The following is a 26,949-nucleotide window of genomic DNA, read 5'->3' as shown; positions in this document are numbered from 1 at the left end:
ACATGTCTGCGCACGCACCATATCGTCCAGAGCGAGTCGAATGGTTTCATTTCTGTGCCTGTAAATGAAAGTGGGATTGGATTTTTACAATATGAGGTAACAGAAAAATAAATGTGTCTCATGTAGATTGGCTCAACGTGTTCCATGTAGTAAATGTACAGCGAGGGTAACAGTAATTCATTTCCTCCAACATCTTGCATGAGTTCATGAGTAACGTTAGTAGCTAATTTTCAGCTTAGCTTGTTAACGTTCGTTAGCTTCTTGCTAACCAATGAATTTGAACAGATTGCTTGTTTAACTAGCAAAACATATAACTACACCAGTAAAGCTATTACTTATGATTGTTCATACTCCTACCGACACTTATACTCTAAGTTATAGTATCGCAAAGATATGAGATACTTATGAATACCGCTAGCTCTAGCTAGCTATTTACCCAGCTAACAGTCATTAGCAAGTGAGTTAGCATAACAACCATACATCAAATTGTATTTGTCACATGAGCCGAATATATAACCCGTATAGACGTTACAGTGAAATGCGTATTTACAAACCCTTAACCAACAATGCAGTTTTAAGAAAATACAAAAAAAGTAAGAGATAAGAATAACAAATAATTAAAGAGCAGCAGTAAATAACAATAGTGCGGCTATATTCAGGGGGTACCGGTGTCGAGGTAATATGTACATGTAGGTGTAGAGTTCTTAAAGTGACTACGCATAGATCATAACAGAGCGTAGCAGCAGCGTAGGGGTGGGCGGCAATGCAAATAGTCTCAGTAGCTATTTGATTAGCTGTCCAGGAGTGGCTTGGGGGGTAGAAGCTGATTAGAAGCCTATTGGACCTAGAATTGGCGCTCTGGTACTGCTTGCTGTGCGGTAGCAGAGAGAACAGTTTATGACGAGGGTGGCTGGAGTCTTTGACAATTTTTAGCGCCTTCCTCTGACACCGCAACCCTCTGTAGTGCCTTGCGGTTGGAGGCTGAGCAGTTGCCATACCAGGCAGTGATGCAACCCGTCAGGATGCTCGATGGTGCAGCTGTAAAACCTTTGAGGACCCATGCCAAATCTTTTCAGACTCCCGAGGGGGAGTAGGTTGTGTTGTGCCCTCTTCATGACGTGCTTGGACCATGTTTGTTTGTTGGTGATGTGGACGCCAAGGAAGTTGAAGCTCTTAACCTGCTCCACTACAGCCTCGTCGATCAGAATGGGGACATGCTCGGTCCTCCTTTTCCTGTAGTCCACAATCATCTCCTTTGTCTTCATCACTTTGAGTTAGAGGTTGTTGTCCTTGCACCACATGGTCAGGTCTCTGACGACCTCCCTATAGGCTGTCTCATTGTTGTCAGAGATTCAGGCCTACCACTGTTGTCATCAGCAGAATTAATGATGGTTTTGGAGTTGTGCCTGGCTGTGCAGTCATGAGTGAACAGGGAGTACAGGAGGACTATGAGCACGCAACCCTGAGGGGCCCCCGTGTTGAGGATCAGCGTGGCGAATGTGTTGTTACCTACCCTTACTGCCTGGGGGGCGGCCCGTCAGGAAGTCCAGGATCCAGTTGCAGAGGGAGGTGTTTAGTCCCAGGATCCTTAGCTTAGTGATGAGCATTGAGGGCGCTATAGTGTTGTACGCTGAGCTGTAGTCAATGAATAGCATTCTCACTTAGGTGTTCCCTTTGTCCAGGTGAGAAAGGGCAGTGTGGAGTGCAATAGAGATTGCGTCATCTGTGGAGCTGTTGGTGCGGTATGCAAATTGGAGTGGGTCTAGGGTTTCTGGGATAATGGTTTTGATGTGAGCCATGACCAGCCTTTCAAAGCATTTCATGGCTACAGACGCGAGTGCTACGGGTCGGTAGTCATTTAGGCAGGTTACCTTCGTGTTCTTGGGCACAGGGACTATGGTCGTCTGCTTGAAACTAGAGGTCAACTGATTATGATTTTTCAACGCCGATACCGATTTATTGGAGGACCAAAAAAGCTGATACCGATTAATCTGCCAATTTTTATTTATTTATTTGTAATAATGCCAATTACAACAATACTGAATGAACACTTATTTTAACTTAATATAATACATCAATAAAATCAGTTTAGCCTCAAATAAAGAATGAAACATGTTCAATTTGGTTTAAATAATGCAAAAACAAAGTGTTGGAGAAGAAAGTAAAAGTGCAATATGTGCCATGTAAAAAAGCTAACGTTTAAGTTCCTTGCTCAGAACATGAGAACATATGAAAGCTATTAACATGAATCTTCAATATTCCCAGTTAAGAAGTTTTAGGTTGTAGTTATTGTAGGAATTATAGGACTATTTCTCTCTATACCATTTGTATTTCATATACCTTTGACTATTGGATGTTCTTATAGGCACTATAGTATTGCCACCCTAATCTCGGGAGTTGTTAGGCTTGAAGTCATAAACAGCGCAATGCCTGAAGCACAGCGAAGAGCTGCTGGCAAAACACACGAAAGTGCTGTTTGAATGAGTGCTTATGAGCCTGCTACTGCCTACCACCGCTCAGTCAGACTGCTCTATCAAATCATAGACTTAATTATAATATAATAAACACAGAAATAGGAGCCTTAGGTCATTAATATGGTCAAACTCGGAAACTATCATTTCGAAAAACAAAACATTTATTTTAGTGAAATACGGAACCGTTCCGTATTTTATCAAAAGGGTGGCATCCATAAGTCTAAATATTGCTGTTACAATGCACAACCTTCAATGTTATGTCATAATTATGTAATATTCTGGCAAATTATTTATGGTCTTTGTTAGGAAGAAATGGTCTTCGCACAATTCGCAATGAGCCAGGTGGCCCAAACTGCTGCATATACCCTGACTCTGCTTGCACAGAACGCAAGAGAAGTGACACAATTTCCCTAGTTAATATTGCCTGCTAACATGAATTTCTTTTAACGAAATATGCAGGTTTAAAAAATATATACTTGTGTTTTGATTTTAAGAAAAACATCAATGCCTATGGTTAGGTACATTGGTGCAATAAGTGTTTTTTTCTTTCGCGAAAGCGCCGGTTAAATCACCACCCGTTTGGCGAAGTAGGCTGTGATTCGATGATAAATTAACAGGCACCGAAATGGATTATATGCAACGCAGGACAAGCTAGTAATATCATCAACCATGTGTAGTTTACTACTGATTATGTTAAGATTGATTGTTTTTTTATAAGATAAGTTTTATGCTAGCTAGCAACTTAACTTGGCTCCTTGCTGCAGTTGCGTAACAGGTGGTCAGCCTGCCACGCAGACTCCTCAAGTTTTCATAACAATCAGCCATGCCGAATACTCGGTCGACCTCTAGTACGTACATACCCCAAACAGAAGCCATGGATTACAGGCAACATCTGCACTGAGCTAAAAGGTAGAGCTGCCGCTTTCAAGGAGCGGGACCCAGAAGCTTATAAGAAATCCCACTATGGCGTCAGACGAACCATCAAACAGGCAAAGCGTCAAAGCGTGTACTCCTCAATGCCATCGGAAGAATCCTAGAACATATTCCAGTCTGTGCTAGCAAAACAGTCCTGTAGTTTGACAAAGCTGTATCACATCCGGCCGTTATTGGGAGTCCCATAGGGTGGTGCACAATTGGCCCAGCGTCGTCCGGGTTTTTGCCGGGGGTAGGCCGTCTGCTTCATCTGACCACTTTTTTATAGACCGATTCACTTGTGCTTCCTGCTTTAATTTTTAGCTTGTAAGTAGGAGTCAGGAGGATCTAATTATGGTCAGATTTGCCAAATGGAGGGTGAGAGAGAGCTTTGTACCCGTCTCTGTGTGGAGTTAAGGTGGTCTAGAATTTGTTTCCCTCTGGTTGCAAATTTAACATGCTGATAGAAATGAGGTAAAACTGATTTGTTTCCCTGCATTAAAGTCCCTGGCCACTAGGAGCGCCACCTCTGGATGAGCGTTTTCCTGTTTGCCTATGGGGGTATACAGCTCATTGAGTGCAGTTTTAGTGCCTGCATCGGTCTGTGGTGGTATGTAGACAGATGAATACAGATGAAAACTCTCATCAGCTAGCTTGTCACTTATTTGGTTGAAAACATAAGCATGGAACAGATTGCTAGTTAGCTAGTTTCCAAATACTGGTTAGCATAGCTATTGTCCCTAAGTTAGCCAAGTGTAATTTATATTGTTGGTTGTCTAGCATGTTATTTAGAATGTCAACATTGGCTACATTGTAGCACCTTCTACATGCCTGTTGTCCATAAACCCTGCTACAGGCACTAATTGCTCTAATACTATATATTAGTATACCAGGCCGCAATACTATATATTAGTATACCGATATCCAATATTTTCCTTGCCAAAAAACCAGATACCGATAACCGATTATTTAATTTTTTTGCGGCCTTTTAAACATTCTCGTACAGTTAAATAGTTGACGCAGCGGTCTAAGGCACTGCATCTCAGTGCAAGATGTGTCACTACAGTCCCTGGTTCGAATCCAGGCTGTATCACATCCGGCCGTTATTGGGAGTCCCATAGGGTGGTGCACAATTGGCCCAGCGTCGTCCGGGTTTTTGCCGGGGGTAGGCCGTCATTGTAAATAAGAATATGTTTCTGAACTGACTTGCCTAGTTAAATAAAGGATACACACACACACACCACACTGACCAAAAAGGTATTTAGTTGGCATTTACATATGTCCCCATTACCAGTAAAACATCATCAAAACCTATTTCTTTCACTTACTTGCTGTGCTGTTTCATTGTTCAGTCGTTTCATTCTCAACCAGAATTTCTATGGAACGCCGTTTGGGTCTTGTCAAAAAAGAGACGTCAAATAACACTATTTGACGTGTTAAATAAGCTTGTTGACCAATCAGGAACTGAATATGACTGCACGTCACATAATAATTTAACGCTTTCATACATTTTTTACGCAGTTATTAAACATGGATTACACTATCACTCGTATTTCATAACACAGTGATTAATCGATACGTATGCTATGATGCTGGTAAAGTTGTCTCGAGGACCTACAGTGCTGGTCATAAAAAAAAGCTAGCTCATGGATGCTAACAATGTTCTTCCCCAAAACACAGCAAATGACATCTGTTCCAGTAGCTATAGTTAGCTAGCTATATAGCGCTAGTTGTCATCTAAAATAACCCTCATTTATAGGACAGTTCTTATTTGATTAATGGTGGTATGACCCATCTATCTGAAGCTAGCCACCATAAGGATTAGCCACAATAGTGGACTTTGCGGTTAGCCTTCAAAATACAAATTAATACAAACTGTAGAATTATGCCATAATTGAATAGATCATGCTAAATGAGGTTGGAATGTTGATATATAAAATCAATAAAAGACTGCACCGCCCTCAACCGCATTGCTCTTCAGAGGGTGGTGCGGTCTGCACAACGCATCACCGGGGGCAAACTACCTGCCCTCCAGGACACCTACAGCACCCAATGTCACAAACTTGATGATCGAGTTGGAGGCGTGCATGGCCACAAAGTCATGGGTGAACAGGGAGTACAGGAGGGGGCTGAGCATTCACCCTTGTGGGGCCCCAGGACACAGCTAGGTATGCTGTCTGGGCCGGCAGTCTTGCGAGGGTTAATACGTTTAAATGGCGTACTCATGTCGGCTATCGGAGAAGGAGAGCCCACGGTCCTTGGTAGCAGGCCGCATCGGTGGCACTGTATTATCCTCAAAGCGGGCAAAGAAGGTGTTTAGATTGTCTGGAAGAAGGACGTCGCTGTCTGCGACGTGGCTGGTTTTCCTTTTGTAGTCCGTGGTTGTTTGTAGACTCTACCACGTACGTCTCGTGTCTGGGCCGTTGAATTGCGACTCCACTTTCTCTATACTGACATTTTGTTTGTTTCATTGCCTTGCGGAGGGAAAGACTGCTCTGTATTCTTCCATATTGTCTTTCAAGACGATTCAATACGTATCTATACTGAACAAAAATATAAAGGCAACAATTTAAACGTTTTTACTGAGTTACTGTTCATATAAGGAAATCAGTCAATTTAAATAAATCTATTAGGCCCTAGTCTATGGATTTCACATGACTGGGAATACAGATATGCATCTGTAGATATGCCGTAAAAAAAAAAATGGAATAAAAATGAAAGTAGGGGCGTGGATCAGAAAACCAGTCAATATCTGGTGTGATCACCATTTGGAGGAGAAATGCTCACTAACAGGGGATGTAAACAAATTTGTGCACAACATTTTTGAGAAATAATCTGATGTTTGGAACATTTTTTCAGCTCATGAAACACGGGACCAACACTTTACATGTTGTGTTTATATTTTTGCTCAGTGTAGATGCATGGGTTCTGATACTATACAGGAATGCAACGTTTTGGTTTGAAACAATTAGGTTTGGTTTAATTAGTGAACAAAATACACTAAACATTTGTTGCATCAACATTCATGTTCCATTCTAAATCTGCTGCTGATGGCGTTCAATAACTGGGCCTCTCTGAGCTGGGCCCGTCTGAACTGGGCCCGTCTGAGCTGGGCCTCTCTGAGCTGGGCCTCTCTGAGCTGGGCCTCTCTGAGCTGGGCCCGTCTGAGCTGGGCCCCGTCTGAGCTGGGCCCGTCTGAGCTGGGTGTTTGTGTGAATGATGCATGTCTAAAGTGTATACTATGGCTCTAATGGTACTATGGTACCTGATCTGAGCCATATAGGAGACTAGACATCTACCACCCCACTACCACTATCAGATTAGAGCCATAAAGGAGACTAGACATCTACCACCCCACTACCACTATCAGATTAGAGCCATAATGGAGACTAGGCATCTACCACCCCACTATCAGATTAGAGCCATAATGGAGACTAGGCATCTACCACCCCACTATCAGATTAGAGCCATAATGGAGACTAGGCATCTACCACCCCACTATCAGATTAGAGCCATAATGGAGACTAGGCATCTACCACCCCACTATCAGATTAGAGCCATAATGGAGACTAGGCATCTACCACCTCACAATCAGATTAGAGCCATAATGGAGACTAGGCATCTACCACCCCACTATCAGATTATAGCCATAAAGGAGACTAGGCATCTACCACCCCACTATCAGATTAGAGCCATAATGGAGACTAGGCATCTACCACCCCACTATCAGATTAGAGCCATAATGGAGACTAGGCATCTACCACCCCACTATCACTATCAGATTATAGCCATAAAGGAGACTAGGCATCTACCACCCCACTACCACTATCAGATTATAGCCATACAGAAGACTAGACATCTACCACCCCACTACCAGATTAAAGCCATAATGGAGACTAGGCATCTACCACCCCACTATCAGATTAGAGCCATAATGGAGACTAGGCATCTACCACCCCACTATCAGATTAGAGCCATAATGGAGACTAGGCATCTACCACCCCACTATCACTATCAGATTATAGCCATAAAGGAGACTAGGCATCTACCACCCCACTACCACTATCAGATTATAGCCATACAGAAGACTAGACATCTACCACCCCACTACCAGATTAGAGCCATAATGGAGACTAGGCATCTACCACCCCACTATCAGATTAGAGCCATAATGGAGACTAGGCATCTACCACCAGATTCATTTTTTTTGTCCCCCTCCACTGGTTCTGAAATCACTATCACCCACTCATTAACTTGTGATTTTTTTTAACAGATTAAGTGTTTCAGCTAGTAGTGTATCAATACTTATTATTTCCAAATGAGCTATGGCAGAGCCAATGAATATATAGTACAACTTTGGATTTCACCCCCATCTCAAAATCAAATGGTTTTGACCAAGCTTTTAGTCAGCTCATTTTGTCCTCCAGTGTTTGGCCATGCAGTGAACCTCGCAAAAAGTGATTCCTCATTATGAAAATATCACTTTACCCTGTATTATCTAAATATTACCTTTTTATACAGTGAACTACAAAAAAAATATTGCTGATGGTGAACCGTTGTGTAATCGTGAATGTTACTACACCCCTACAATAGATGTCTTCTGTCCTTAAGAGTAGTGACGAGGGGGCGTTGGAGCCTATGGCCACATTGTCTCAGGGAGTCTATTCAGCAGCAGAAAGCTCACCAGAGAAGCCACATAATCTGTCGAATGTGGGTGGAAATGTGCTTAGCGATGCTCTGTTTTATAGGCTGTGCAGAGAGAGAGAGAGAGCTCAATGGCTTCTACAGCTCTCTACTCCCAACCGTGTCATCATACATTTAGCCTCTTGTGAGAATTAGCTTGACCTCTTTTTCCACTGACTGGGAACATTTGGTTGGCTATAAATGTACAGGACAAGGCTAACCCCCCCCTCCCCCTTTCCTTCTAACAAGCTCTCTGAATTTTCTCCCCTTCATCTTGCCCCTCTCTCTCTCTCCTCCCAGGTCTGACTCCCTGTAGACTGTGATGGCTCCAGGCGACATGGTGCCGGAGCATGCCAAGCAGCATAAGCTCAAGCAGAAGAAGGAGAACCGTCAGAGCACCACCACCGCCAGGCCCGATGGAGACTCTGAGCCTGACGGATCCTTTGTCTTTGAAGCCTATGAGGCATGGAAGGACTTCCACGACTCCCTGAGGCAGTTCTACGAAGTGGGGGAGCTCTGTGATGTCACACTGAAGGTAGGTCTGGACATAGACGTGAGGGACGGACAGAGTGGGGTTTTATAGTGTTCACAATGCTCTGTCACTAGCTCTTTGGCTACTAGCTATTTGTGAAATGGGTATGCCAAACAATGGGTAAAGCATAGAGATGCTATTAAATTACTAGAGAGGCTGAGCTGTCATTAACACTCAGTTCCAGAATGGAATGAAAATTGTAGCCATATTGGTCAGAGAGAAATCCAAACCAGTCTAATTAGAATTTGTATTAAAACATTTTTATTTTACCATTATTTAACTAGGCAAGTAAGTTAAGAGCAAATTCTTATTTTCAATTACGGCCTAGGAACAGTGGGTTAACTGCCTTGTTCAGGGGCAGAACGACAGATTTGTACCTTGTCAGCCCGGGCATTCGATCCAGCTTTCGGTTACTGGCCCAATGCTCTAACCACTAGGCTACCTGCTGACCCAGCGGCACGTAGCCAATGGCAGTAGAGGCTTAATCCTGATTTGATTTATGCAGGAAAATAAAAGTAAGGCATGTGATATCATAAATTGTGTAATAATTATTGTCAACTTAAAATAGTCATAATTATAAATACCAGTTTATTTGGGTTTATAGCCTGTAAAATATGTAAATGTCTACTTTTTTAGTTTTCTTGTAAAGCTGTGAGTACTATTATGATAAAATATTCGTAGTACTTGCATTTACAGCTGTCTAAGTCCTATCATCAACTGATATCAGCCAGTGTATGACAGTGGATCGACTGCATTTTCTTGAATGGAATATTGGCATTTTAATTGTAATAATTTTGGGGATCATTCCTCTAAAACTGTCTGGCTAACAAACATACTGGGCAGAAAAATGATTCAAAATTCATTATTTTACACTATCTTATCAAAGCGCTGGCAAACCATGGTTGACCAACTCCCTGACCAAAATGGCTGCCCTTTATCCCATCATAAGAAGGTTCATGTCCATTCTGGTATTCTAATTCCTAATTCTATTTGTCTCCAAGGCAAAAACTTATGTCTGTTTTTGTGAAGTTTGGCGGGAACCAGTTAAGCCTATAATTTTTTTTTTTTTGAAGACACAAATTAACCAACAAAACCTTTTATGGACTGAATAGTTCAGGGAATGAATAACGTGTGAGCTTGCATTACCTCTCTCTCTCTCCTTTTCTCTCCCTGTGTTCAGGTTGGCAGCAGGCTGATACCATGCCACAAGCTGGTGCTGGCTTGTGTCATCCCTTACTTCAGGGCCATGTTCCTGTCCGAGATGTCCGAGGCCAAACAGGACCTGATTGAGATCAAGGACTTTGACGGCGACGCCATCCACGACCTGGTGCGTTTCGCCTACTCCTCCCGTCTGACCCTGACAGTGGACAACGTACAGCCCCTCCTCTACGCAGCCTGTATACTGCAGGTAGAGTTGGTAGCCAGAGCCTGCTGTGAGTACATGAAGGCCCACTTCCACCCCTCCAACTGCCTGGCTGTCCGCACCTTTGCCGAGAGCCACAACCGCGTCGACCTGATGGACATGGCAGATCGCTACGCTTGCGAGCACTTCCGGGAAGTGGTGGACTGTGAGGACTTCCCGTGCGTGTCGCCTCCTCACCTGAGAACCCTGTTGTCCTCCAGTGATCTGAACATTCACTCTGAGACTCAGGTGTACACCGCTGCTGTCAAGTGGTTGAAGAATAACCCTCAACACCACGAGGCCTGGCTGCAGCAGATCATGACTCAGGTAGGTCTGAAAGACTGCGTTTTCACAGGCAGCCCAATTCTATTATTTATTTTTTCTCCACTAGTGGGTCTTTTGTCCAATTGCATTAGATTTTTACACATCTGATTGGTCATAAGACCATGTAGTGAAGACCATCGAACTGCCTGTGTAAACGCAGCCTTAGTCACACGTCTTGGGCTGGTTGGGGAGCTTTGGTATTTTGTTTTATTTTTAATTTATGCTTGTAGGTGCTGTGTGTAGTATGTTGTGTTTGTGGAACATTTTCCTCATCAATACTTAGTTGTAGGTGTGTGTAGTGTTTGACACTGTGTGTGTGTGTAGTGTTTGACACTGTGTGTGTGTGTAGTGTTTGACACTGTGTGTGTGTGTGTAGTGTTTGACACTGTGTGTGTGTGTGTGTGTGTAGTGTTTGACACTGTGTGTGTGTGTGTGTGTAGTGTTTGACACTGTGTGTGTGTGTGTGTAGTGTTTGACACTGTGTGTGTGTGTGTAGTGTTTGACACTGTGTGTGTGTGTGTAGTGTTTGACACTGTGTGTGTGTGTGTGTAGTGTTTGACTGTGTGTGTGTGTGTGTGTGTGTGTAGTGTTTGACACTGTGTGTGTGTGTGTAGTGTTTGACACTGTGTGTGTGTGTGTGTGTAGTGTTTGAAAACTGTGTGTGTGTGTGTGTGTGTGTAGTGTTTGAAAACTGTGTGTGTGTGTGTAGTGTTTGACACTGTGTGTGTGTGTGTGTAGTGTTTGAAAACTGTGTGTGTGTGTGTGTGTGTGTGTGTAGTGTTTGAAAACTGTGTGTGTGTGTGTGTGTGTGTAGTGTTTGACACTGTGTGTGTATAGTGTTTGACACTGTGTGTGTGTATAGTGTTTGACACTGTGTGTGTGTGTAGTGTTTGGACACTGTGTGTGTGTGTGTGTAGTGTTTGAAAACTGTGTGTGTGTGTGTGTAGTGTTTGACACTGTGTGTGTGTGTATAGTGTTTGACACTGTGTGTGTGTGTGTGTGTGTGTGTGTGTAGTGTTTGACACTGTTTCTGTCCGGCTGCCCTGCAGGACAGATGCTTCTGTGTTAACGTTTATGACCCCCTGTGTACTGTGTTGACTGTGTGCAGCGCAGTGTGTGCAGGCTGTGTGCAGGGCAGGCTGTGTGCAGCGCAGGCTGTGTGCAGCGCAGTATGTGTTGGCTGTGTGCAGCGCAGGCTGTGTGCAGCGCAGTATGTGTTGGCTGTGTGCAGCGCAGGCTGTGTGCAGCGCAGTATGTGTTGGCTGTGTGCAGCGCAGTGTGTGTTGGCTGTGTGCAGTGCAGGCTGTGTGCAGCGCAGTATGTGTTGGCTGTGTGCAGCGCAGTGTGTGTTGGCTGTGTGCAGCGCAGGCTGTGTGCAGCGCTGGCTGTGTGCAGCGCAGGCTGTGTTGACTGTGTGCAGCGCAGTGTGTGTTGACTGTGTGCAGGGCAGTGTGTGTTGACTGTGTGCAGTGCAGTGTGTGTTGACTGTGTGCAGTGCAGTGTGTGTTGACTGTGTGCAGTGCAGTGTGTGTTGACTGTGTGCAGTGCAGTGTGTGTTGACTGTGTGCAGTGCAGTGTGTGTTGACTGTGTGCAGTGTGTGTTGACTGTGTGCAGTGCAGTGTGTGTTGACTGTGTGCAGGGCAGTGTGTGTTGACTGTGTGCAGGGCAGTGTGTGTTGACTGTGTGCAGGGCAGTGTGTGTTGACTGTGTGCAGGGCAGTGTGTGTTGACTGTGTGCAGTGCAGTGTGTGTTGGCTGTGTGCAGCGTGTGTTGACTGTGTGCTGTGTATCCATACCTCCTGTAGGTGCGTCTCCCCTTGCTCCCAGTAGACTTCCTGACGGCCACGGTGGCCAAAGAGGAGATGATCAGAGGGAACCTGAGCTGCAGAGATCTGCTGGATGAGGCCAGGAACTATCACCTGCACCTCAGCAACAAGGTGGTCCCGGACTTTGAGTATTCAGTCAGAACAACGCCTAGGAAACACACTGCAGGTAACAGACTGGCAGCTTGTCCAATCAGCTATGTGATAGTGTTGAGGACATTGCAGAACAATGATAAAGGAAAAAAATCTTTAATTTTATATATTTACGAGTCTGACAAATAACTAAACCCTAAATCGTTGATTGATTCCTCAGGGTGGATATTCATGTGTTGAGTCATACCTTCTAACCCCTGACCTTTGCCTCGTCTTCAGGTGTGTTGTTCTGTGTGGGTGGGCGGGGTGGTTCTGGTGACCCGTTCCGCAGCATCGAGTGTTACTCCATCAGCAAGAACAGCTGGTTCTTTGGACCTGAGATGAACAGTAGGAGACGACATGTTGGAGTCATCTCTGTAGGAGGTGAGAGATGGAGGGAGGGTGAGAGATGGAGGGAGGGTGAGAGATGGAGGGAGGGCGAGAGAGAGGTGGAGGATGGGGAGGGAAGGGGGGAATAGAAAATGGATAGAGAGCCAGAACTCCAAAACTGGTCTTAGGTGCTGTTTTCCCCCTGTACTCACTGAGTGCTTTGCAGATTAAGGATAGAGAATAGATGTGTGTTGGGAGAGCAGCCATCTAGGCTACTCCACCATGGCACGGCAGGGTAGCCTAGTGGTTAGAGCATTGGACTAGTACCCCGAAAGGTTGCAAGTTCAAATCCCAGAGCTGACAAGGTACAAATCTGTCGTTCTGCCCCTGAACAGGCAGTTAACCCGCTGTTCCTAGGCCGTCATTGAAAATAAGTATTTGTTCTTAACTGACTTGCCTAGTTAAATAAAGGTGAAATAAAAAATAAAAAAATCATAACAATAAGAAATGTTTATGTTACGAACCCAATAACTAGGCGATGGATATTGTTGCACTCCCTAGTTACATGGTCTGTAACCTGAATGAATGTGTGCATTTATCTGACAGCTATCTTACCTTGGTCCAGGGCCAGCCATCTCTCTGAACCTCTTTTATGTTTCTTGTTTATTTAACCAGGCAAGTCCGTCTGTGTGGTTAGGAGGGCTGTGTGGTTAGGAGGGCCGTGTGGTTAGGAGGGCCGTGTGGTTAGGGGGGCCGTGTGGTTAGGAGGGCCGTGTGGTTAGGAGGGCCGTGTGGTTAGGGGGCCGTGTGGTTAGGGGGCCGTGTGGTTAGGGGGCCGTGTGGTTAGGGGGACCGTGTGGTTAGGGGACCGTGTGGTTAGGGGGCCGTGTGGTTAGGGGGCCGTGTGGTTAGGGGGGCCGTGTGGTTAGGAGGGCCGTGTGGTTAGGGGGGCCGTGTGGTTAGGGGGGACCGTGTGGTTAGGGGGGCTGTGTGGAATCTCTCAGGGATGGTCAGAGCACAGAGTCTGAGATTATTTGTATTTATTATGGATCCCCATTAGTTCCTGCCAAGGCAGCAGCTACTCTTCCTGGGGGTTTATTATGGATCCCCATTAGTTCCTGCCAAAGCAGCAGCTACTCTACCTGGGGGTTTATTATGGATCCCCATTAGTTCCTGCCAAGGCAGCAGCTACTCTTCCTGGGGTTTATTATGGATCCCCATTTGTTCCTGCCAAGGCAGCAGCTACTCTTCCTGGGGTTTATTATGGATCCCCATTTGTTCCTGCCAAGGCAGCAGCTACTCTTCCTGGGGGTTTATTATGGATCCCTATTTGTTCCTGCCAAGGCAGCAGCTACTCTTCCTGGGGTTTATTATGGATCCCTATTTGTTCCTGCCAAGGCAGCAGCTACTCTTCCTGGGGTTTATTATGGATCCCTATTTGTTCCTGCCAAGGCAGCAGCTACTCTTCCTGGGGTTTATTATGGATCCCTATTTGTTACTGCCAAGGCAGCAGCTATAGTACTCTTCCTGGGGCCCAACAAAATTAAGGCCATTACACCATTTTTAAAACATTACAATACCTTTCACACACCACAAGCTTGTACCCTCAGGCCACTACTACCACATATCCACAACATGTACATGTTAGGGCTGAACCTGTTTAGTCCACTGATTGATTGTTTGGTTGATATGCTGTTGGTCGACCCAATTTTTTTTATTTATTGAGTAGTTGCAAATATTTTTTAAAATCTATGTCACACAAGACGCCTGTCTGATTCACGCCTGTCTGAGTGGACTAATCCATTGTAGAGGCCTGTCTGAGTGGACTAATCCTTTGTGGAGGCCTGTCTGAGTGGACTAATCCATTGCAGACGCCTGTCTGATTCACGCCTGTCTGAGTGGACTAATCCATTGTAGAGGCCTGTCTGAGTGGACTAATCCATTGCAGACGCCTGTCTGATTCACGCCTGTCTGAGTGGACTAATCCATTGTAGAGGCCTGTCTGAGTGGACTAATCCATTGCAGACGCCTGTCTGATTCACGCCTGTCTGAGTGGACTAATCCATTGTAGAGGCCTGTCTGAGTGGACTAATCCTTTGTGGAGGCCTGTCTGAGTGGACTAATCCATTGTAGAGGCCTGTCTGAGTGGACTAATCCATTGTGGAGGCCTGTCTGAGTGGACTAATCCATTGTAGAGGCCTGTCTGAGTGGACTAATCCATTGCAGAGGCCTGTCTGAGTGGACTAATCCATTGCAGAGGCCTGTCTGAGTGGACTAATCCATTGCAGAGGCCTGTCTGAGTGGACTAATCCATTGCAGAGGCCTGTCTGAGTGGACTAATCCATTGCGGAGGCCTGTCTGAGTGGACTAATCCATTGTAGAGGCCTGTCTGAGTGGACTAATCCATTGTAGAGGCCTGTCTGAGTGGACTAATCCATTGTAGAGGCCTGTCTGAGTGGACTAATCCATTGTAGAGGCCTGTCTGAGTGGACTAATCCATTGTAGAGGCCTGTCTGAGTGGACTAATCCATTGCGGAGGCCGCAGGGATGACACACCAGTATCACCAGTAGTACATTTACTGTTAATTACTATCATTTCTAATTACAATGTTTGTTACGGTAATTCCTGTTAATGCATTCAGTATGTTGTAATTACAGTCATACCGTTGTCATTGTCTGATTGGACACGTTTCCTGCAGAGCTCACAACCTAGGATACACTTCCATTTACAAGGTGTCAATTTATTCATTGTCTTTTGTTTGTGGTGCTCGTGTCAATGTGGGGTAAGGACACGCCCCTGATTACGCATAGAACCTGGCCCAGGCTACCTGGCCCAGGCTACCTGGCCTAGGCTACCTGGCCTGTGCTCAAATGTAGGCTTACAGATCACCTGATTTATACATCTGCCCACTTGGGGATCTGATACTGTTTCTGATTGGCTTAACTCACCATCACGGTGGAGCTTCTCAAAGTAATTTCTTCTTCACCTCCAACAGCAAGTAAACAAAGTCCGTCTTTCTCAATGGATGTAAAAACCATGTTGTGGAAATATTGTAAATTTTTAAAATCTTTCCAGCTCTCTCCATATTGATAACCACTTGGCATGAAAGGGGAAAAAATGTCATGCTCTGATTTGGTGAAAACGTCATAAAAAATAGGCCTACCTGATTACTTCTTATCCCTTGTGCAAATAGCCCACAGCTGTGTCTGTCTGTCTGGACATCACTTTTGCAGGAAACTCTGAGGGAAGGAAATGTTGCAAGTTTTCTGGCACTGGGCCAGACTAAGTTAATAGTTGATACAATGTTTCAAGTTCCTTGTAGACAGGCCATGTGTAGCCAATGTAATTTCTAGGATATTTATTTTTTTCTGGATATTTTCAACCTGCAGGATGCAATGTTTTTATTTTGATGGCTTTATGTCGGCTATTTTTTACGTAAATAAAGTTACTTTTGATTTGTATTATTTTCATATAATTTTGATTCACCACATAACATTTAATTTTGAGATATGAAGACTTTTTATTATAAATTTAAATGAAACTGATCCATGAAAATGTGCAATTGAAAATCATAACGGGCACTCGGATCAGTAAAAATGGTAGGATAACTTGGCACTCCACATGGGAAAATGTTGCCGACCGCGCGGGTGTAGCCTATTACCGGCAACTTCAGGAGCGTAATGGCTGCTACGAAGGCCTGCAGCAACGGGGGGAGGGTCTGGAACAGGTTGTCTTCTTCTGGTTAGACTATATTGATCTGTAAGGCCATATTGATCTCTGGCTCCCTCTTGAGACATTTGTGTGTCTTCCTTTTTAATCACGGTGCTTAAACATCAGACAAGCTCGGTAGCCTACATATAGTTGATTTTATTCAAACATTTAGATTTTATTCAACACCTATATATGGAAAAATACACGTTTTAAAATGTCGACCAATCGTTTGGAACAGATTGGTCTACAAAGATTTTTTTTGTTTGGGGACAGCCCTTGTTGTGGACAGCCCTAGTATAGTGCGTATATTATCATGTGTAAATGCATTTGTCTCTTCAGTCCCGCTGTTCCATAAGGTGTATTTCTATCTGTTTTTAAAAAAATTATCAGATTTTACTGCTTGGTTGAGTTACTTGATGTGGAATAGAGCTCTGTGTAGTCATGGCTCTATGTACTACTGTGCACCTCCCATAGTTTGTTCTGAACTTGGTAGCTGTGAAGAGACCTTTTGTGGCATGTCTTGTGGGGTATGCATGGGTGTCTGGGCTGTGTGCTAGTAGTTTAAACAGACAGCTCGGTGCATTCAACGTGTCAATACTTCTTACAGTAGTGATGAAGTCAATCCTCTACTTTGAGATGGAAGAGATTGACATTCATGTTAGCTCTCCATGTACATTTAAGGGTCAGACGTGCTGCCCTGTTCAGGGCTTATTTTAATTTGACTAATTCCCTCTTTGTGGCACCTGACCACGCTGCTGAACAGCAGTCCAGGTGTGACAAACCTAGGGTCTGTAGGACCTGCCTTGTTGATAGTGTTGTTAAGAAGGTAGAGCAGCACTTTATTACAGACAGACTTCTCCCCATCTTAGCTACTGTTGTATCAATATGTTTTAACCATAATAGTTTACAATCCAGGGTTACTCCAAGCAGTTTAGTCTCCTCAACTTGTTCAATTTCCACATTATTCATTACAAGATTTAGTTGAGGTTTAGGGAATGATTTGTCCCAAAAATGCAATGCTTTTAGTTTTAGAAATATATTTAGGACTAACTTATTTCTTGCCACCCATTCTGCAACTGACTGCAGCTCTTTGTTAAGCGTTACAGTAATTACTGTCGCTGTGGAAGCTGACGTGTATAGTGTTAAGTCATCAGCATGCGTAGACACACTGGCATTACTTAGTGCCAGTTCATTAGTAAAGATTGAAAAGGGGCCTAGACAACTGCCCTGGGGAATGCCTGACTCGACCTGGATTATGTTGGAGAGGCTTCCATTTAAAGAGCACCCTATGTGTTCTGTTAGACAGGTAACTCTCAATCCACAATATAGCAGGGGATGTAAAGTCATAACACAGGTTTTTCAAGCGGCAGATTATGATCGATCATTTCAAAAGCTCCACTGAAGTCTTAACAAAACAGCTCCCACAATGTTTTTATTATCAAATTCTCTGTCTATCATCAGTTATTTGTGTAAGTGCTGTACATGTTGAATGCACATCCCTATAAGCGTGCAGAAAATCTGTAGCATTTAATTTTTTCTTCTGTGAAATAGCATTGTATCTGGTCTAACAATTATTTTCCAAAAGTTTACTAAGTGTTTGTAACGGGCTGATTTGGTCGGCTGTTAGAGCCAGTAAAGGGTGCTTTGCTATTTTTGGGTAGCCTAATGAGTTTCCTGTAGGCTTAGATTGAAGAGATAGCAAATAGGAGTGGTAATATTGTCTGCTATCATCCTCAGTAATTTTCCATCCAAGTTGTCAGACCCAGGTGACTTGTCATTGTTTATAGACAACAATACGTTTTTCACCTCTTCCACACTCACTTTACGGAAGCCAATCTTGCTAATAAAAAAATCATTGAAGTAGTTGGCAATATTAGTGGGTTTTGTGATGAGTGAGCCATCTGATTCAATGAATGATGGACACCTAAAATGCCTAAAATGTCATTTTAAGGTGCTCCAAAGCTTTTTACTATAATTTTTTATATAATTTCTCTGTTTCATAGCACAGTTTCTTCTTTTTGTTCAGTTTAGTTACATGATTTCTCAATTTACAGTATGTTTGCCAAGCGACTGTGCAGCCAGACTTATTTGCCATTATTAATTCCGTTGTCTTCCAGCATTGTTTCCCCTATATTCATTCATAAATTGTGGCCACTACTAAAAAAATATAGAGATTTTTTTTCTCCCAGGATGGTAAAACGTTTTCAGTGTAAACTTAAATGACTAAAACGAGATATAAAGTATGTAGAAAAGAAAATAAGATGAGCTTTGAGAACTAACAACCACCAGAATAATAACTAGACAGGGAGAATAAAAACAAATCCCAAAATGGCATGGTGTCCCCATATGATTTTGATTTGCTTGAATCACTCGGATACCAGACAAAAAAATGTTAATTAATTATGTTAAAAATAAGCTTTTCTGTGTTTTGAAGTGTGTGTGTGTGTGTGTGTGTGTGTGTGTGCGTACCCCAACAACAAGGGTACGCACACACCAACAACAAAACATATGAGTACGAGTAGACTGCTGATTGGCCAGCTCATCCTCCTCAGGAATATGACATCATCCTCAATGAGGAAATAGCAAGAATTTTTTGAGACATTCTTTTTTTCTTCTCCAATTTATGCTTTGGTCACAAATACAAGTATAAAATGAGTCCACAACATTATTTGGGTATGAGCTAACGGAATAACTTTTTAAAAGTGATATTTTCACTGGACAGTTACTTCTAAAACTGCACATTTTTCTCTCTGCACCCATGGCAAAATGTGTAGAATTAAAACTGTAAAACAAAGTTGTGGAGTTGACCATATTTAGTATATGTCAGGTTGTGAGTTGTCTATGGTCTCGTAGTCCTAACGTTGCTCTGGTGTCCTCAGGTAAAGTGTATGCAGTAGGGGGGCATGATGGTAGTGAACACCTGGGCAACATGGAGATGTTTGATCCTCTCACTAACAAGTGGATGATGAAGGCTTCCATGAACACTAAGAGGTATGTCATGTCTGGGGGGTGGGGAGGGGGGCAATTCTCTAATGAGAGTTTTGTTTTAGAAATGTCGTTTTTCAGCCGACCATAAAGATCCCTAATTATAATCACTCTGATATACTGCCCTATTGTCAATGCTGTGTGTGTAGAAGGGGCATAGCTCTGGCAGCTCTGGGAGGTCCTATCTACGCCATCGGAGGCCTAGATGACAACTCGTGCTTCAACGACGTGGAGAGATACGATATCGAGAGCGACCGCTGGACTGCTGTGGCGTCCATGAACACACCCAGAGGAGGGGTGGGCTCTGTGGCCTTAGGGGTAAGCACAGCATGGATGCATGGTTGCACTGAACATACGGTATTATACAGAGCCTTCTGAAAGTATTCACACCCCTTGACTTTTTCCACATTTCCTTGTGTTATGGCCTGAATTTGAGATGTGTCACAGGCCTGCACACAATACCCATGTCAAAGTGGATTTATGTTTTGAGATTTTTTTCTCTCCAAATTGATTAAAACATTTAAAGTTTTCAAAATCTTGAGTCAATAAGTATTCAACCCCTTTGTTATGGCAAGCCTAGATAGGTTCAGGAGTAAACATTTGCTCAACAAGTCACATAATAAGTTGCATGGACTCACTCTGGGAATCTCACTGGGACCAGGGAGGTTTAAACCCCCCGCAAAGACCAGGGAGGTTTTCCAATGCATCTCAAAGAAGGGCACTCTATTGGTAGACATTAAATCAGTTAAGAGTTTAATGGCTGTGAATGAAGAAACGTAATTTTAACACTCAACGGGTGACATTACCCTCCTCACAGAAGATTATTTTACAACCATGTATACCATTCAGTAAAGAGATTTTATTCCCTGTGCCCTTTGTGTGATTGAAGTCCCACCACACCTCAAATGTTGTTCTTCTTGAATTGTTGAGCCTCTTTTATATCGGCTTAGTTCCTACACTCCAAAAAGAGTAGCAGCACCTAATTCACTCCACTTCAAGCACTGAGAATCACTTGTCTTAACCCCCCTCCTGTCCTGTCCTGTCAGAGTCATGTGTACGCTGTGGGAGGTAACGACGGTGTGGCCTCTCTGTCCAGCGTGGAGAGGTTTGACCCCCACCTCAACAAGTGGACAGAGGTCAGGGAGATGGGCCAGAGACGAGCAGGGAACGGAGTCAGTGAGCTGAACGGCTGCCTCTATGTCGTGGGTAAGAACACAGCACAGTTACTACTGAATTGACACGCTAATCATTTACAACAGAGTTTCCCACTGGGGCGGCACACGTTACTGCTTTTGCTCCAGCACTACACAGCTGATTCAAATCATCAAAGCTGAGTTGATTATTTGAATCGGCTGTGTAGTGCTGCAGGCCAAACACAAAACGTGCACTCCTTGGGGACCCGGTTTGGGAAACACTGATTTAGAAGACGTGATTGACTTACAGTAACAACTGAACGAGGTGAGACAACCACATATCACTGTCACGTTGTATTTCCTATCAGTGTTTACCACCTGTTCTACTGGCTGCTATTTAACATGGGTCACATGCTTCTCACACACAAGGGGTTGGCTTGTAAACATGAGACAGAAAAGAGAAAAGTTCACGTTTTGTCAAGTTGGTTACTGATTTAAAAGTGATCTATAAGGGTGGGGTGATGTTATCGGCTGAATTTGTAGAGTCTGTTTCGCAGCTCTGGCCGGACTCTTAGCTGATCCTAGTTGAAATGAGTCAGCGTGGCTGTGTTTGTGGAGGAGGTTAAGCTACTGATTATCTCAGTCTGTCATAAGGTGAATGCACCAATTTGTAAGTCGCTCTGGATAAGAGCGTCTGCTAAATGACTTAAATGTAATGTAAATGTACCATAAGCATTGACCTTGCTGGGCAGAGGAGTGGATCTTTATTGCCTGCTGCTTCCCTGACTGGGTTATGCTACTCATATAACATCTTGTACTGATTGAGCCGTTATCCTACAGTATGTACACAACTTACTTTATTCGGGACACGACGTGTACAAGCCTTCAACTCTGAAATTGCTCATTCATAGTTCGTTAGTCAGGGTTTCACCGAGGTGTTACTGACCCCCCCCCATCTTCCGTCAGGCGGTTTTGATGACAACTCCCCGCTGAGTTCCGTGGAACGTTTGGACCCCCGTCTGTGTCGCTGGAACTACGTCTCTGAGCTGACCACGCCCCGAGGCGGAGTGGGCGTGGCCACGGTCATGGGTCGAGTGTTCGCAGTCGGTGGCCACAACGGAAACATTTATCTTAACACTGTGGAGGCCTTCGACCCCCGTATGAACAGGTGAGACACAGAGAGAGAGAGAGAGAGCAGGGTTACTGTTCAGGTTCAAGGAAGAGGTTGTACTATGTAAGTTTTAAAAAAGCACACCAAAGTATTTCACCCAGGTCAAGGCTCTAGCACAGATGAGCAACTGCTTTCTACTTAAAGAGGGTCTAATCTTTTTTTTAGTTTTAGGTCTGGTGAGTTACACTTTATCATAATACATAACCACCTGGTCTGACGGTGTGTTCCTCAGATGGGAGCTGGTGGGGTCTGTCTCTCACTGCCGGGCCGGAGCAGGAGTGGCCGTCTGTTCCACTCACATCAGTCAGGTCAGAGACGTGGGCCAGGGCTCCAGCAACGTGGTCGACTGCATGTGACTGCTGTCTGACCGCTGTCTGACCGCTGTCTGACCACAGGCTGACCGCTGTCTGACCACAGGCTGACCCGGGAAAAACTGCAAAAGATCAGACGTGCACAGAACAGCACCCATCCCACGCACAGCCACAAGCACTCAATCACACTGCACCGGACACTGACTAGGAGCAGCTGTCCTTGAAGCAGCACTTCCCTTTAGCACTGATTGTAATGTAACCAGTCTCACTATGTTAGGTGGTGTGCATTGTTACTATTCAGCTGAAGACACTTCTCTGACTGAACCTTATCAGTGGAGAACTGATCTACAAACAATCCATATATTTTCTCTTTTTGTGACGTTTGCAGATGCAATTCAGTGATTGGTGTATTTTGAAAAAATTATAGCTTTTCTTTGCGTTTTGACTGCTTTGGAACTTTATCGAAGGAAAATAGCTGACTGATCGTTGCGCTTTAGATGTCTCATTAGACAGGCCTTGCATATAAACTTGTATATTTTTAAGTACCTTATACTCTGTCAGACCTTTCACAATCATCACTGTCTGAACTGAGAGATCTTCCTAGGGTTCCCAGCAGTCTCTCACGTATAACACAGTATGAGAGAGAGCACTGTGAAGTATGGACAGTATCTGGAGGCTGGAAAGCTGTGAAGTAAAGACTCTGAACAGAACAGTGTTTGGGATAAAAAAAAAAAAAATCGGACATTCTATTGACTCACACATAGACATAGAGGATTTCAGGGCTTTCATTCAGATCCATCCGCTGTAGACTCTGTGATGCTGAAACCGCTTTCGTGTTAGCATTAGCCAGCTGTAGCCTGTATTTGCGTTTTGAACAATCATTCAGACTGATTCTAATTGAGATAGTTTAATCCATTGGCGGTCTTTGGCAGAGTTGGACTAAATTGTGAAGCAATAAGAGGTTGATATCTCTGTTACCAGGCTGAACGTGTGCAGTTTTGAGATGACTGAGGGGACTAGTGATAACTCTCAGGACAGACAGTCTAGGGTCTTAGCAGAATGCTAACCCTCATACTCTCTGTGTTCTACTCAAAGATGGCTGGGTGTGTCAGTAAACAAGTGCGCTTTCAGACGTGTGAAGAGCTGAATCCTCTATCTGCCAAATGATTCTGATTTTATATTTTTATATTAGGAAGTTTTTATGAAATCAGTGCTTATCTTTGGTGTTGTTCTCTACTGTCTTGTCTTGGACTTGTTGTTGTGCACTATCTTCCTAGAGTCGTCAGGGGTTTCACTATATTTTGTCCTATGGAAATGTTTATGCTATTTTCAACATGTTTTGACAGTGAGTGTCTGCTCTTTTTTTTCTTTTTTTTGAGGCCTTGTGTTTGAAGATTTTTCCTCAACCTTATTTTGTTGTGACTCCTCCTGGTCAATTCAAGGCCTTTCAGGTAATTCTGGATTTGATTGTAAGACTGTTGTTGGTTAACAGATTGACCCAATACTTTGATTTAGAAATACACATGTTTGAAGAGATGATATGCATTAGGAAAACATGATCTTTCCATGACATGGACTAGGTGAATCCAGGTTAAAGCTATGATCCCTTATTGATGTCACTTGTTAAATCCACTTCAATCAGTGTAGATGAAGGGTAGGAGACAGGTTAGAGAAAGATTTTTGAGACATAGATTGTGTATGGGTGCCATTCAGAGGGTGAATGGACAAGACAAAATATTTAATGGGGCAAGCCGGATGTGCCTTTGAACGGGGTATGGTAGTAGGTACCAGGTGCACCGGTTTGAGTGTCAAGAACTGCAAAGCTGCCGGGTTTTTCATGCTCAACAGTTTCCCGTGTGTATCAAGCATGGCCCATCACCCAAAGGACATCCAGCCAACTTGACACAACTTTTAAGAAGCACTGGAGTCAACATGGGCCAGCATCCCTGCGGAACGCTTTGGACACCTTGTAGAGTCCACGCCCCGAAGAATTGAGGCTATTCTGATGGTCCTTAATGTTCTGTACACTCCATTATATGCATATTGAATTGTTGCACCATTGGTTTGTTGTATTCTACAATAGAACTGTAATACCTCTGGTGTGTCATACTGTACACCAGGGGTGTGTACTGACTTGCCAACCGTAATATAGAACGTATAGAATGTAAATTGTAAGTTCATGCTTTTGTAAATGTGTTGCTATTGGTTCAGATGAATGCTGTGTCTTTTGCATTGTATTTTATACAGCTAAAATCTTCATTTTGTTGATGTTACTATAATAAATCTGTCATTATCCATGATATGGCTCCAGTATGTCATTATTTGTTTAACTCTTTTGGATTGCATATTGAAGTTAACATGTTCTTATGGTCTGTATCAGCAGTGGCGTAAAAGTACTTGAGAGTACTACTAAGTTTTTTGGGGGGTATCTATACTTTACTACTTTTTTACTTTTTTTAAACGATTTTTACTTTTGATGCTTAAGTTTATTTTAGCAATTACAAAGACTTGATACTTAAGTATATTTAAAACCAAATACTTTTAGACTTTACTCAAGTATAATTTTACTGGGTGACTTGCATCATTTTCTATTAAGGTGTCTACTACTTTTACTCAAGTATGACCATTAGGAACATTTTACACCACTGTGTATCAGTGAACAGTATAACTTAGATTCAGATGAAGGTACAGATTCAATCGTTTTACGTTTTATTTATGTAAATTAGGATTTTATGCTTTTATTGTTGTGCTGATGGTTCTGCTCTTCCACCAATTCACCATACATAAATCAAGGCCTCGATTTAATCAGCAAAAGCGACAACCGGACACCCGCATAGCTGATGCTTTGGCCATGTAGAAGGTGTCAAATAGGTGAGCAGCTGCTCTTGATCACGGAAGACATAACGTCCTACTCGCGTTAGAAGTTCAGAACGAGAAAGATAGAAATATAGAAATAATGACGCTAAAATTGAAAAATCATTCAATTAAATAACGAGGGTTTCTATCATCGTAATGGAGGTGTAGATTACATCTCACATTCCAGTGTTAGAACTTGTAAACAAGGCTAAACGACGCTAAAGCGCGTCTGGGTAAAAAGTTAAAAAGTAACCATTCAAGGCAGTTTCGGTGATATAATGTTTACAGACTAAAAGTATGTGGGTTTTAGGAGAATCATAAAACCTATTTTGGACTTTGAGATGTCAAAATTGACATTGTGTCAAATGTACCTCCTGATCATGAATCAGCCCATTATTTCATTCAACTCAAGACATGGATGTGAGAAAATGTTACACTGACACGCTCTTTCCATGACAGACTGAACCGAGGGCAACTCAATATTAGGGTTCCTAATGTTTTGTTTAATCAGTGTATAAACACCAACAACTATGCCATCAACCAATGTTTTACTTAACTAGGCAGTTAAGAACAAATTCTTATTAACAATGACGGCCTACCGGGGAACAGTCGGTTATTAACTGGGATTTTTTACCTTGTCGGTTAAGCTCTTTTGCACACCAGTATCTCTACCTGTACATGACCATCTGATCATTTATCACTCCAGTGTTAATCTGCTAAATTGTAATTATTCGCCTACCTCCTCATGCCTTTTGTACACAATGTATATACTCTTTTTTTACATTTTTATATTCCGCCCCACTTTATGAACTACAATTTATTTAGGCTTTTTAGGGAATTCATAAAGACTATTTTTGACCTTTATTTAATCAGCGAGTCACCGTTGAGATCAGTGTCTTTTTTTTTTTACGAGGGAGCCTTGCATATACAATTTCATAAAATAAATCAAAAATCGAATGCAATATAAATCTAACAACACATATTGAACAGACAAACATTAATATACACAAAACACAGTCAACTAAAATGAACACATTCTTCATTGTACAAATCCTCTGTCTGCTTCCTGAACTGCCCAAGGGACACTAACACATCTATTGAAAATGTATTTTGGAGGTGTTGAGCAAGACAACTAAAGGCTGACTTACCAAACTCTCTAGACACCAAATGAGTCTCCAGAGTTAACCGGCCCTGTGAATGAGTTTGTTAATTAACTTGTCATTTTAAATCTTACCAGTGATGTTAGGTAAGTCGGAAGCTTGTGGAGCAGGGCTTTGTAAACAAAAGAAAGTGTAATGATGTGATCTACAGTGCCTTCAGAAGGTATTCACACACCTTGACTTTTTGCACATGTTGTTATGTTACAAAGTGGAATTAAAATGGATTAAATTGTCTTTTTGTTGTCAACGATCTACACAAAATTCTCTTTAATGTCAAAGTGGATGAAAAATGATAGAAAATAAAACATGAATATATCTTGATTAGATAAGTATTCAACCCACTGAGTCAATACATGTCAGGACCATCTTTTGCAGCTGTGATTACGTCTTTCTGGGTCAGTCGCTTAGAGCTTGTCACACCTGAGTTGTGCAACATTTGCCCATTATTGTTTTCAGAATTCTTCAAACTCTGTCAAATTGGTTGTTGATCATTGCTAGACAGCCATTTTCAGGTCTTGCCACAGACTTTCAAGCAGATTTAAGTCAAAACTGTAACTCGGCCACTCAGGAACATTCACTGTCTTCTTGGTAAGCAACTCCAGTGTAGATTTGGCCTTGTGTTTTAGGTTATTGTCCTGCTGAAAGGTGAATTCATATCCCAGTGTCTGGTGGAAAGCAGACTGGACCATGCTTTCCTCTAGGATTTTGCCTGTGCTTTGCTCCATTCTGTTTATTTTTTATGCTGAAAAACTACACAATCCTTAACGAATACAAGCATACCCATAACATGATGCAGCCACCACTATGCTTTAAAAAATGGAGAGTGGCACTCAGTGATGTGTTGGATTTGCTCCAAACATAACACTTTGTATTCAGGACATAAAGTTAATTTCTTTGCTTAATTTTTTTGCAGTTTTACTTTCGTGCGTATTTTGGAATATTTGTTATTCTGTACATGCTTCCTTCTTTTCACTCTGTCAGTTAGGTTAGTATTGTGGAGTAACTACAA

The 26,949-nt window shown here is 43.0% G+C and overlaps 1 protein-coding gene across 1 annotated transcript; it reads left to right on the top strand.

The window, feature by feature from the left end:
* On the top strand, positions 1-24,224 carry klhl8 (kelch-like family member 8). The gene is made up of 10 exons (XM_029628631.2): positions 1-96; positions 8,370-8,604; positions 9,782-10,330; positions 12,133-12,319; positions 12,523-12,666; positions 19,204-19,315; positions 19,459-19,627; positions 20,356-20,515; positions 21,409-21,610; positions 21,846-24,224. The coding sequence occupies exons 2-10, from the start codon at positions 8,392-8,394 to the stop codon at positions 21,967-21,969; spliced, it is 1,860 nt and encodes a 619-aa protein (XP_029484491.1). The 5' UTR covers positions 1-96; positions 8,370-8,391; the 3' UTR covers positions 21,970-24,224.
* Positions 24,225-26,949: the final 2,725 nt, after the last annotated feature.

The sequence above is a fragment of the Oncorhynchus nerka genome, linkage group LG22, assembly GCF_034236695.1.
Source record: "Oncorhynchus nerka isolate Pitt River linkage group LG22, Oner_Uvic_2.0, whole genome shotgun sequence".
Taxonomy (NCBI): Eukaryota; Metazoa; Chordata; class Actinopteri; order Salmoniformes; family Salmonidae; genus Oncorhynchus; species Oncorhynchus nerka.
This window is presented reverse-complemented; position numbering and strand designations above follow the sequence as displayed.